At 37.1% G+C, this 12,079-nt stretch overlaps 2 protein-coding genes and 1 long non-coding RNA gene across 3 annotated transcripts in view; 1 reads left to right on the top strand and 2 right to left on the bottom strand.

Moving 5' to 3' along the window:
- LOC111237872 (exostosin-1-like) overlaps positions 1-12,079 on the top strand; it is a 265,691-nt gene that overhangs the window by 124,041 nt on the left and 129,571 nt on the right. The gene's annotated exons all lie outside the window — the stretch shown is intronic.
- On the bottom strand, positions 5,067-6,599 carry LOC111237900 (dicentracin-like). Its single transcript, XM_022767211.1, has 4 exons — positions 6,491-6,599; positions 6,038-6,138; positions 5,494-5,512; positions 5,067-5,330 (listed from the first exon to the last, which is right to left on the bottom strand). The coding sequence occupies exons 2-4, from the start codon at positions 6,135-6,137 to the stop codon at positions 5,252-5,254; spliced, it is 198 nt and encodes a 65-aa protein (XP_022622932.1). The 5' UTR covers position 6,138; positions 6,491-6,599; the 3' UTR covers positions 5,067-5,251.
- On the bottom strand, positions 7,390-8,859 carry LOC111237908. The gene is made up of 3 exons (XR_002665793.1): positions 8,733-8,859; positions 7,607-7,617; positions 7,390-7,468 (listed from the first exon to the last, which is right to left on the bottom strand). It is a non-coding gene; the product is annotated as an uncharacterized LOC111237908 (long non-coding RNA).

Raw genomic sequence — 12,079 nt, 5'->3', positions numbered from 1 at the left:
GATGTGGTCAGATGACCTGTTACATCGAACAAACCTTTTCCTTGGAAAATAAATGAATCAGTTACTTTTATTAACTAATTCTTGTGCCTTTAATCGCAGAAAAATAATTAGATAATACTAATGAATAACATTAAATACATCCATGAAAGTCATTGTCACTGCAGCTGTGTATTCTAGTGCTTTCAGACAGTGATGATCATAGAATTGTACATGGCACCACATAGTTTGAGGAAGAGGAAGAGTTTATTATTCACAGACTCTCATCTAATAACACTCCTGTGTCTTTACAGCACACATAAGAGAGGAAGGGGCACGCTAACCTACTGTTGCCATCTTTTCTCTGTGGGAGGGTTGTGTTTAATGTAGCTGTATGTGGACCAGGTCTTTTCTGTTTAACAAACTATTACAGGGCCTACCTCATCTTGTTTGTCTTCTTCACGTTATTACATCGCAGCTGTCGTCTTGTCGTCTGTTTTATCTTTACTTGACACCGCTGCTGCTCTCAGTGTCTTCTCTGTGAGGTCAGCAGTTGCCTGTTTTGTCTTCACAGCATGCTGCTTGCAAACCTGTTCCTGATACTCAATTAACCACACAATACAATACATAATATCATTATTATATCAGTTTAGGTGTGTATAAATGTAATTTCTAGGAGGCAGGGTTGCCATTTGGGTCCTGCATCCAATTTGAATTTGGGTCCATTATCTTATTGTTTTGTTTGCATTCTGAATTTTACCAGTTGCATCAAGTTTTTTTCCTCATTTCTCTCTCTTTGTTGCGTCCATTGTCTGTTGTGAAAAACCTGGACACCCTGTCTTGGCTTATCACTTACATACTGTAGTCTAAAAACTGAGTTAAACTCTAAATCATTTCTATCCAATTCTGCTAATTTGACCAATGATTGTGTATTTACTGGTGGGCTGTGATTCTATTCATTAATGTGCAAAATAATTTATATGTGGGAATGTAGAAGAGACCCAGATGGAGACATTAAATGTGTTTTAACCAAATGAATGCACTCAATTATCTATTACACACTACTCCACCAAGAGGAATTGCGGTGTACTTTTATCAGAGCTTTGCAGTTAACATGAAAGTACCACCCTCTCACCAGCCAATCAAATTCAAGTGCTCTTGGAGGTCATATGACTCCTGTATTTAGCATGTGTTGTCATTTATCATACTATATATTCTTGCCTGTTTTTTTCATGGAAGCATTTGTAGGTGAAAGACTCAGGATGTCTTCCCTCAGTAGGATACTCCCTTCGGAACCAGGCGTCGTGTAGGTCCAGAGGCAGAATGAGTGGTTTCTCTAACAGGCAGGGACTGGGAAATGTCTGAGGCCCAGCACACAGCAGATGTGGAGTGCTTGTGCAACAACTTGTTGTCCATTTTAAATAACTTTTGTGCGCATGCTTTAACTGGTGCATTGTAAGAAACGTTATCTTGGAACCAAGTCATTACTGCAACTCAGACCCATACACCCAGAGGCCTGGTCAAGAACTAAATGCGAGTTTCACACGTTCAGACTTTCCCTCTGGTTGAACTGTAAAGTTCTGCATGTGAGAGAGAGAGAGAGACACAAAGAGAGAGAGAGAGAGAGAGAGAACAAAAGACAAGGGGTGCTTGATTTATTCTTCCACCCTTTCTGAATAGTCTGGACTTGACAGTGCACTGCACTGTTGTCTGCAGATATGTTAGTGGTAATAATTAATGTCACTGTGTTATTTTGTGAAGGGAAAAGGCCAAAACCTCTGCATGTGCTGCAGTCTGATAATTAACAACTCTCTTTGATGATCATTTGGTTCTGTTGACTGTAACAATACTTTCCAGCGCTACACAGCCATTTTACCACAGAGTTATACAAGTCTGCCTCATGCTCAGAACCCACAGGAGATTAATCTAAAGCATATGGTGTCGTCTGTACAAAGCTACTCTCATTTGTTAAAAGCTAGAAGCTTGTCTAAAATATTGTTGTTATAAGAAAATCCCCTTTGCAAAGCCATTTCAGAGGTAATGCAGACAATCATTGGCAATTATAGTGGATATTGACGTAGAGAGTAAATGTCAAATTACACCTATAGATAGCAGTATTGTCTCTTGTTCCTCAGTTAAGGTTTGCATTGTATGTCGGCCTTATTCCTTCTCATGCTGTGTCATCCTGACTGCTTGCTGTAACCAGCAAGTAAGACTCATCCTCATTTCAGAGTAACACACTCAGAGTTATATATATATATATATAACATACTATATATATATAATGTATATTATGGAAAATGTATATATATATACATTTTCCAAAGAAACTATTCATGTGTAGGTTAAAAAAAGCATGTCAGTAGTACTTGTGTACAGAATGGTCATTGAATACCCAGAGTTTGAAACTCACCCGGGCCAACTAGGGCTTTATCTGCTTAATGTTCACATGGATGCTTCAGTTGTCTCACCGACAGCACTGCGGCTTCCAAACACTCCTACATTGGTTGAATGGGTGAGGTGCAGAGGACAGATTTCCCCCAAACTTTACCTAAAGATATCTAACAGCAGGGACCTGATACTTGTGTTAGCTTTCTGCTGCATTTTGGTATTAACCTTCACCTCATAATAACACATCACCATGCTACAAAATGTCATCTACCTTTTATACAAATAGACGACACATCCAAAATCTCCCATTGGTGTCCAACTCAGTTGATGACATAATTTTCATCCTCAGTTATTCAGAACTTTTTCTTTAAATAAATAACCATCGTTAGAAACAGGAAATCGAGTCAAAAGCCGCCTGCTTTCAGTTAAATAAGCGTTGGTCAGGCTGTTCTTTCTGTTGTGGCTGCTGTCACTGCTGCCGCCATTGTTTCTTGGTGACAAGTCCGGTGAGCAGAAAGAGGATGTCAAGTATTTGTAATATTGCTACAGTAGAAGCACAAGCTGTGGATCGTCCTGCCGACTAGATAAACAGACAAAAGACAAGAGAATCATTAACATAATATCATGTGATATTAATATAAAATAATCTAATCCTATACAACCTATGAGGGAATACACTATTATAAGATTATTCTTATAATTCATTACAAATACATTGTAAGGCCGTATAAACATTCATCAGCATAGATGTCTCCTATATTGGAGTAGGGTATTGTTGAGATGTTGTAAACTAATTGCAAATACAATATCTGTTATTGGTTGTACTTTACTTTGAGGAATATATAAAACCATTTTTCACATTTAAGACAATTAGTTCCGAATGCGTTAAAGGGGTACTACAGTGATTTGGTATTGCACTTCTATTAAGTTGGGGGTGTCACAAAGGACAGAACTTTAAAAAAAAAAAAAAAAAATTGTCTTCAGGGTTGTTTACTAAGACTTGAGCAATCTCACTCTCTGTAAAAGTGGTCTGTTCCTTTAAATTATTGTCTCTGCTCCTACATAGTGTGTCTCTGGGTGCAGAAAACAAGCACCAAGTACCTCACACTGCTTACTGCTACAGTGTTTAAATTAAGACGTGAGTAGCTGTTTTTGTCTTTTTTTTATACCAAGGGGTGAATTCGTTGAGTCATTGTGCATTATAGCGGTGGCTTTTTCAGGCGGAAGAATATCTGCTACTCATGCTTGAAAACTCATGAAAGTTGGCACACACGTCAGACTTGGTGAAAAAAAGGTATCTGATATGGGTCCTGGGCCTGGGTGTGGCAAGGTGTACAAAATAGCGCCCTTTCGTTTGGATCAGACTAAAACTTGTCATGACAGTAGTAGTAGCAAATCTCAGGGCCTGTCTTGTCTCATGATTTTGTGCTGCACTCTCCTTTGACATCTTCACCTTTCTGCAATCCTTCCTGGCTGAAGAAGTATTAGGATCATTGGATACACAATGCTTTGGTGTATCCAGGTCTTAATGAGGAAATAGATTTCAGACCTCTTCTTTTAAACTGGTTTACACCATCTCAATATTGTTTAGAAATGGTTGGTATCCTTTGACTGCTCATTTTAATTGAACATAATCATGATGGTAATTAATATCTTACTTTGTCTTTACTTTGGTCAGTGAAAAGAGGAACTGCAGTGGTTGGACAGAAAGAGAGGAAGAAGGCATGCTTTGTAGAAAAAAAAAAGAAGAGAAAAAAAAAGAACAACAACAACCAACCCTCCTTTCATTATTGTATAACAGTTGGTTTCCAACACCAAACATAAAGGATGGAGTCATCAGACGCCACTCATCAGGCTCCAACAGAAGCACTGCTAAGTTAAGTGGGTCCCAATATAGCCTACTTGTAATGCCAGTGAAATCTGTTTATATGAGGAATCACGATGCTCCCACCCTAGCCCTAACCCTTTTTGGGATTTTCTTGTTATATATATTACTCTGATATGCCCTAACACAATAAAGGCATTTTCACTATATCCTTGGCCCTGTGCAAATGTGCCTGAAGTAAGCTCAGTAGCTTCCTTTTGTTTATTAGGATTATTCATTTGAACTGACAGTAAACATGTCAAATCTGCAGTATAGAGGAAAAATATCTAGAAATTACTTCTATGGTAATCTTCAAAATATTTACCATTAACTAACAATGACGTCAATCAGCTCTGTGGAAGCTGTCCTTGCAAAAGGAGTTATAAAAAGCTGCTCCACATTACACCTTAACTCCTCTTTGTTAGTCATCTAACACACCTCAAGGTGATTAGTAAAACAATTTATAGCCACTTCAGATGATAAATCAGTGAAATTTGCTCATTTAGTTACTACTGCTGCCTCTTAATGCTTAGTAAGGTAAGACTGTTGAAGTAAAATTTTATTATGTGCAACCACAGTTTCCACACACATCTGTGCAGCTCTCAGAACTGTGGAAGCTGAGTCAAGCTTTTTGATGATGATGCTCTCTTTTATACTGGCAGATTTAAGGACTATGCAGGAGATTTTGTTGTGTTTGCATAGCACATCTATTAAAACCCACAGGATGAAAGTAAAATGTGATTAGTTAAAGTATTAGATTAGATTATATTAAAGTAGCATATTAGATACAATGTACAAGACTATAAATATTACAGCCAAATAAAGACAATGGGAGAACTTTTTAAAATGCAATTTTATTTGAATTGATGAATCACATTTTTCCAAAGAACCCAAGAATAGCCCCATTAGACAATTTCTTTCTTTTTTTTGTCATTTTGAAAGACAAGAAGCATTTCTCTTCATCTTAAACATTGCTTCACAGTGACTCCTTCAGGTGAACCATTATAGGTCATAGGAGGTCTAGACAAAATCAGCCCGATCTCGGTCAAACTGCTCCTGCTCTAGCTCTGTCATTCCGTGTCTCCTCCTGTTGATCGCGCTATTGAAGAGAGAGAGAATTGACAATATGCACATATGTCAACACACACACACACACACACACACACACACACACACACACACACACACATTATTTCTTTGAAATATTTTCTGTAGTAACTGAAGTGTTTGTGGAAATGATAACCATAGTAAAAGGTCCTCACCTGTGGATCATTTTTCCAACTAAACAAAAACAGACAGGAGAGGAAAAAAATTACATTAACTCTGACATCATGAGTCCTCAGGCCTTATAAATAAAGATTATAAACACATGCTTGTGCGTAGTATAACCGTGCATAGTGTAATAATATAGAAAACCCAAAAGTGATACATAATATTACTTTTCTACAAAAACCCTGTTTATAAAAAACATCAAACCTCTCAAATGAATCAGTGTCTAAATGATTAGGTCAAAGAACGAGAATAATCCTGACAGATTTCAATATGTTGTCAATACCAGCAATACCAAAAATGCATTGAAATATAATACTCATAATACTCATAATACTCAACCCCTATTGAAAATAGCAAGAACACTGACTCCAAAATCATTTAGTAGTAGACAATGTTTTGATCCCATGTCAAAATGTTCAATAATAGACTCCACACCTATATACAACATTAAAACCAGTAACTGGTTTTAATGCCTCGGTTTGATAATTGATACTAAAATTGTGCTTTTGTTGAAATATAAAAAAACATTTTTACCGTGAAAAATTCCTTTGATAATGTGGTGAATGAAACCTTCCCCAGGTTCAGCCATGAGGACGACCAGTGACAACACAAGAAACAGGACGATGAACCTCATCCTGAAAACAAGCACAAGCACAAGTACATCACAGAGGCCACAATTACATAGCCACAGTTCCACTGAATTTAAAAAAACAAAGTGGTCTCTGAAGCCTCGTCCAAGTCATGGTCATCCAAGAAGGGTTGAATCGAGGGAACCCGCACTTGGTTGTAGATAATTGAAGACATTTCACCTTTCGTCACCTTTCATCCAAGAGGCTTCTTCAGTTCTGAGAAGTGAACTGAAGAACTGAAGAAGCCTTTTGGATGAGAGAAGTCCAGTTGCCCTCGATTCAATTCTTCTTGGATAAAGTGTAAAGTTGTTTTTTTTTTTTGCAATGCAAGCTTCAAGACAAAATATTAAGTCCATACCTTCCTGATGACTGAGTCAAGAGTCAAAAAAATGATGTCAAAGACAAGTCGAATTTCTAAGTGGATAGATGTGTATCTACCCACTCAGAGATATACTCTCTTTATATAGCAATTGATGCATTCATTTCGTCATTCTTTGGTTAATATTTTGCAATATAGGAAGTAAATGCAGACCAAACAGACTATGCATATTTTAGTGCACTGTTATAATGCTGATTTAATCTTGACAGGGAAACTGAAGCCGTTCCACCCAGTACTCGCTCCTTTCACCACTTTTTAGTCTTAAGGTTGAAAATGAATTCAAGTAATTTTTTCTCACTGATTTTCCACAAATCACGCAATGCACGTGTTTATTAATGTTCAGCATTTGTCAGCAATTATAATTTCTATATGATTATTATAGTATCGCAACTGTGTTTTACTATATTGTCATTCACTACATGTTTACACACCAGCCTCCACTCATGGGTGCCCACATTAAGATAAACAGTTGTTTACAAATACATTAATAAGCGTTATAGTATATCTAATTACTACACATTATAATGTTATAAAAACCATTTATTAGATATGCACAAACTGTTTATAAATCCTAAATAAGGGGTTACCAGTTGTGATAATATTTAAAGTAACATTAATAGATAATTATCAGGTTACAGTTACATGAAAGTTACTATATTGTGAGATTATACTTTATAAAAAATAAAACTCCTCATCATCACTGTCAAATAGCATTTTTAAATAAGACATGGACAAATGTTTTGACATATGATAATGCAGATTTATTCCTAATGTCTCAGTTTTCCAAAATTCATTCCAATGTCCCTGAATAGTAGGTCAATATATTACATCAAAATATACATTCAGACTTGAGAGTGCCTTCTTCAGATAAAACGAGGCTGTGCTGGGTTGTAATTGACTGAACGTTTGTCGAGCTTCTCCAGCTGATCTTTGAATTTGTCCCTCCCGGAGATAAGGCTGGTGGAGGAAAGGAAGAGCAGGACAAGAGTTGTCAATAATAATAACGGTAATAATAATAATAATGATAATAATAATAAAGACGATAATAATATGAAATTGTATGTATTTAATAATTGTAGAAGCACATGTCCTTACCCATGGATCAACTAGGTAAAACAAACAAAAGAAAACAGTTATGTTAAATTTAAACTAACCACAAAATATCATTACGTTACGTCAATACTTTATCATAACATCGTTCTTTGGAGTTCAGTATTAACGCATATGTGTTTATGATATACGTGATGATGTTATGCATACTTGTAAGTAATGTTCAACATTCTCAGGTACATCTGTAGGTATTATTATTTAAGCATAGGGCTCAAGTTATTTTACAGACATTAACATCGATCAATGGAAAATGATGAATGGAAAATCAAATAATGCCATCATTTATCTATCAATTCTCTTCAACTTCCTTGACAAAACCCAGTTGTTTCTACTCATGATATAAGTCTTTAAACAATGGTTGAGAATATATAATTTGATTTTTGAAAAAAGATACACAATTTTCTAAAACAATCAGGAGTAAATAGTGCATTTGTTGGATTTGTGGATTATGTGTTCTAGTCAATATTTGTAGCAGGAATATGGTGAATTTGGGATTCACTCAAAATAAACCATGTTCATTTTGATGAAGTAACATGTTAGCTAGTGCAACTGTAGGGCTGACCGATGTAGGCTACTTTAATCATTTTATGTGGAAATAGAGCTCTATGAAACAGAAGAATTTGGTATATGAAACCTACAATCAATACTTCTGAGCAGATCAGTGCATTGCTGTTTTTGTGTCTTTTAGAGGCATTTGTTGACAATTGGACAAATAGAATAGAACAGAGTATTACCAGACCTATCCTTCATATTTATCAACATTCATAACGAATGCAGCAATATGCTCTGTTACTGAGCATACAGATTGTACAGTCTCTAAAGTAAAATGATCCCATTGTATTTGGCCAAGATTATTGCTATTAGTTACACATGTTATGGCAAAATATAAGCCATTAAAAAATCTCATTGATTCCATGACTTTACAGTGAACAGCTCCATGGAAAAGCATTCCCAAAATACACTCCCCAGGTTCAGCCATGAGGACAACCATGGACAATACAAGAAAGACCACAGCACACTTCATCCTACAAAAAAACCCCAAAACAAATCACATCACATTTCCCAAATGCTTTGTCTTTGTTTAAATGAGGTTGAAATATTTAGTTCTTACCTGTCCATTGATTCAGAGTCAAAGACAAAAGGGCAGAGAACAAAGTGAGCACTGAGATTCATAGGTTATATCTGGGCTCTACTAATTGCCAGATATGCCTCTCTTTATATGTACAGGGATGAGTTCATGAGCACTGTGTAATATTTATTGTTTTTACAGGAAGAGCAAATGTAGACTGCCATTTACTGGACAAGGGCAGATAATCAGTCTAATCTCAAGCCCTTTCCTCCCATCGCTTCCTCACATTCAGGTTTCAGGGTAGTTCAAGGGGGTGAATGATTAGTCCAATAATGAATTAATCATGATAGAGAAAATAAATTGACAAAATAAATAAATACAAAAATAAAAAAATGGCAATTTGACAATGTCACTTTGTCCTCTGAAAAGACTAATGAGGTCAAAACTCAAGCAACGCTTGCAGTGCACAGAACAACTTTATTGTTAGATTGATGCATGACCTTCATCAGGCTGATCACAAAAATGCATTGGTCTAAAAGTAAAGTTGTTTTGCATGACAAACCCAAAAGCAGTGTCTGTGTATGAACTTGGAGTGATGATTAAGGATTGATGTCTACTTACATCCTTAAATTACCTGACAAATGATCCCAATGATTTTCATGCAATTAGGGTTTATATAAAAACAAAAAAGAACGCTGGTAATGGGTCAGTGTTATCGTGAGTTTAGGTATCAAAACCCTTGTCAGGACAGAAGATGGGATTCCTCATTATATACTTCTAATGTTTTATTTAGAAACTGAGTATTTTTGAAGAAGGGTGCTCAAGATTTGATACATTAAGACAGTAAAGTGCTTTTCTGACCAAGACAGAAAATATAAAAGCTAGTGTTTTCTTCTACCATCCACATTCAAATCCACAAAACACAATCCAGAAACAAAGGGCATCTAGGAAAAGAACCTGCAGGCCAGCAGCATGAGACAATGTTACAAAATAAGATCATGTAGAAATATGGTGGTTTAGAAATCAGACCGTATCATGGTTATTACACAGACATTGCCCCCTGTGATTCCAGTACATGCCTTTATAGAGAGGAAGAAACAGGCTGTTTAGCTTCATTGAAACCTGACTCAAGGTTAAAACAAACCGTGTCTGTTGGAGAGTTTTTGACGTGTTATTGCCATAATATGATGAAGAATCAGGGAAATATTTTGATTGTGGTATAATTTCATATATTTTCCTATATAGTCTGGCAGCACTTCTACTACTGTTTTTTTTTTGTTTTTTTTGTCTAACAAGTGTGTGCATGTGCACATGTGAATGTGTGACTGTGAAGGGGACGTGGGGGATCACATGTGTGATTCCTGTGGTATCTATTGATGCGAACGGGGCAATGACAATGCAAAGTCCTTGCTGTATCAGTGTTAACAGCGTGATTATTATCTTATCACTTCCTCATGCTCTGTTTCCTCTTCTCATGCCACTTAGAGGAACCACATATGAAAAAATTCAAAGTCAGGCAACAGAGATAAGTAAATGGTTGTTACTGAGTTATTTTTGGACTTTTTATTCAAAGATATGCCATTTGAGAACATTCTTTAATTTCCACCAAGTGCTCAGCAAAAGAAAAATCCCCACATTTGAGGTGATAATCAGTGGGTTTTCAGTTTTCATCCATCTTTGCTGCTCACCACTGCTGTGTTTTTGTCCTGCACTTTCCAGAGGCCACTTGTCAATCAAGCAAGTGGCGAAAAACTGATGTTTTTTTCTTTGAATCTTCTGCAGCTTGTGTTCATCTCTTTATATATTCAGCCGCGGCGGATATTGCTGCTAGTGTGTCCAAGTTCTGCCAGAAATGTTCAAGTATAAATGAGGATCTTTGTGGAGCTACGTGACATTTGGTGTTAAAAAGAGCAAATGTAAAAACCTTTCATGAAATGCTCATGTATCAAATATATTTATAAGCAACCCCCTTACATTTAATGATATCTTACATTATATTTATACTGTTATCAATGATCACATGCCACTTCGGCCACTTTAGTTTTACCATTAGGCCTCCAGTTAAAAGTTTGCGAAATGACTTCCTGCCTGGTCTGCACAGTGGACAAATAAAAATGTACAGCACAAAGAAACATGCACAGTGCAGTGGAAGCAGTGAAATCAGGTATTATTCAGGTAGTTTTACAGCATGTGTGTATGACCAATGCATAATATATAGAGGGATAAGATTGATATTGTCTCTGGTGTGTCGTGTTCAAAAATGATCAATAGTTTTTCACTGCTCACATCGCTGCTATATATTATGGCTGGGATCGAAGATTAAGCGAGCACCACATGGTGCAATTTGTTTTTAAAGGTGGAAGGTGCATGGTGTGGTGGCGTGCAGGACAGTTCGATCTGGTCAGGGTGAGGGGAATGGGCTGTTGGTAGTCTGACACACATGTCTCGTAAAACATATCGCGTGCGTGTGTAATGACTCGACCAAGGTAATGGCCATACCCGTGATATTCACTGTCTTCCTGACTGCTTCAGGGGATCTGTTGCAAGCTGACCAAGTTGGGTCGGTGGTATGTACAGTGCGGGTTGGGCTGGGTATGGAGGTGAGAGGTGTGATGGTGCTGTAACGCGTAGTTAGGGTGTAAGATTAGATTAGAGCAGATTGGGGGGGGCCGGCCCTTTTTAGTTGTCTTGCGAGCGTATTCTCGCTGCAGCAGACGGTGGATAGTGAGCGATGGCAGCTGTGGAAGGGCGTAGAACGTTGCATTTCGCAAACTTTTTAAACTGGAGGCCTAATGTAAAACTAAATGCGAGAAGTGCAATGCTGATCATGTGAAAACAGTAAGTAAATATACTCATTAAGATATCATTAAATGTAAAGGGGTGTGTGCTCTATAAATGAAGTATTTGATAGCATGTGCGAGCATTTTCATGTGAAAAGGCGTTTGGTTAATCATTTGCGTCTTTTTTAACACGCGATTATCATGTCACGCTAGGTCTCTTGGGTGGATGGAGCGGGTGAAATAGATCCTCGATTTGATACTTGAACATTTCTAGGCAGACTGGACACACGTAGCCGAAGCCAATGTATCCGCCGCTGCGGACTAGGAATTATGTTAATAATAATAGAGATGAACACAAGCTGCAGAAGATTCAAAGAGAAAAAATCAGTTTTTCGCCGTTGCTTGATTGACAAGTGGCCTCTGGAAAGTGGCAGGACAAAAACACAGCAGTGGTGAGCAGCAAAGATGGATGAAAAGCTGAAAACCCACTGATTATCACCTCAAATGTGGGTTTTTCTTTTGCTGAGCACTTGGTGGAAATTAAAGAATGTTTCTCTAAATGGCATATTTCTTTGAATAAAAAGTCCAAAAAGTAACGTCAGTTAACAA

Source organism: Seriola dumerili, unplaced genomic scaffold (genome assembly GCF_002260705.1).
Source record: "Seriola dumerili isolate Sdu_G_001 unplaced genomic scaffold, Sdu_1.0 BDQW01000025.1, whole genome shotgun sequence".
Classification (NCBI taxonomy): domain Eukaryota; kingdom Metazoa; phylum Chordata; class Actinopteri; order Carangiformes; family Carangidae; genus Seriola; species Seriola dumerili.
Note: the sequence above shows the minus strand (reverse complement) of the source record. Positions and strands in the feature narration are given on the sequence as shown.

What these genes read in the sequence shown, in the direction of transcription:
- LOC111237900 (XM_022767211.1), bottom strand. Translation starts at nt 6,137, where the DNA reads ATGAGGTTCATCGTCCTGTTTCTTGTGTTGTCACTGGTCGTCCTCATG.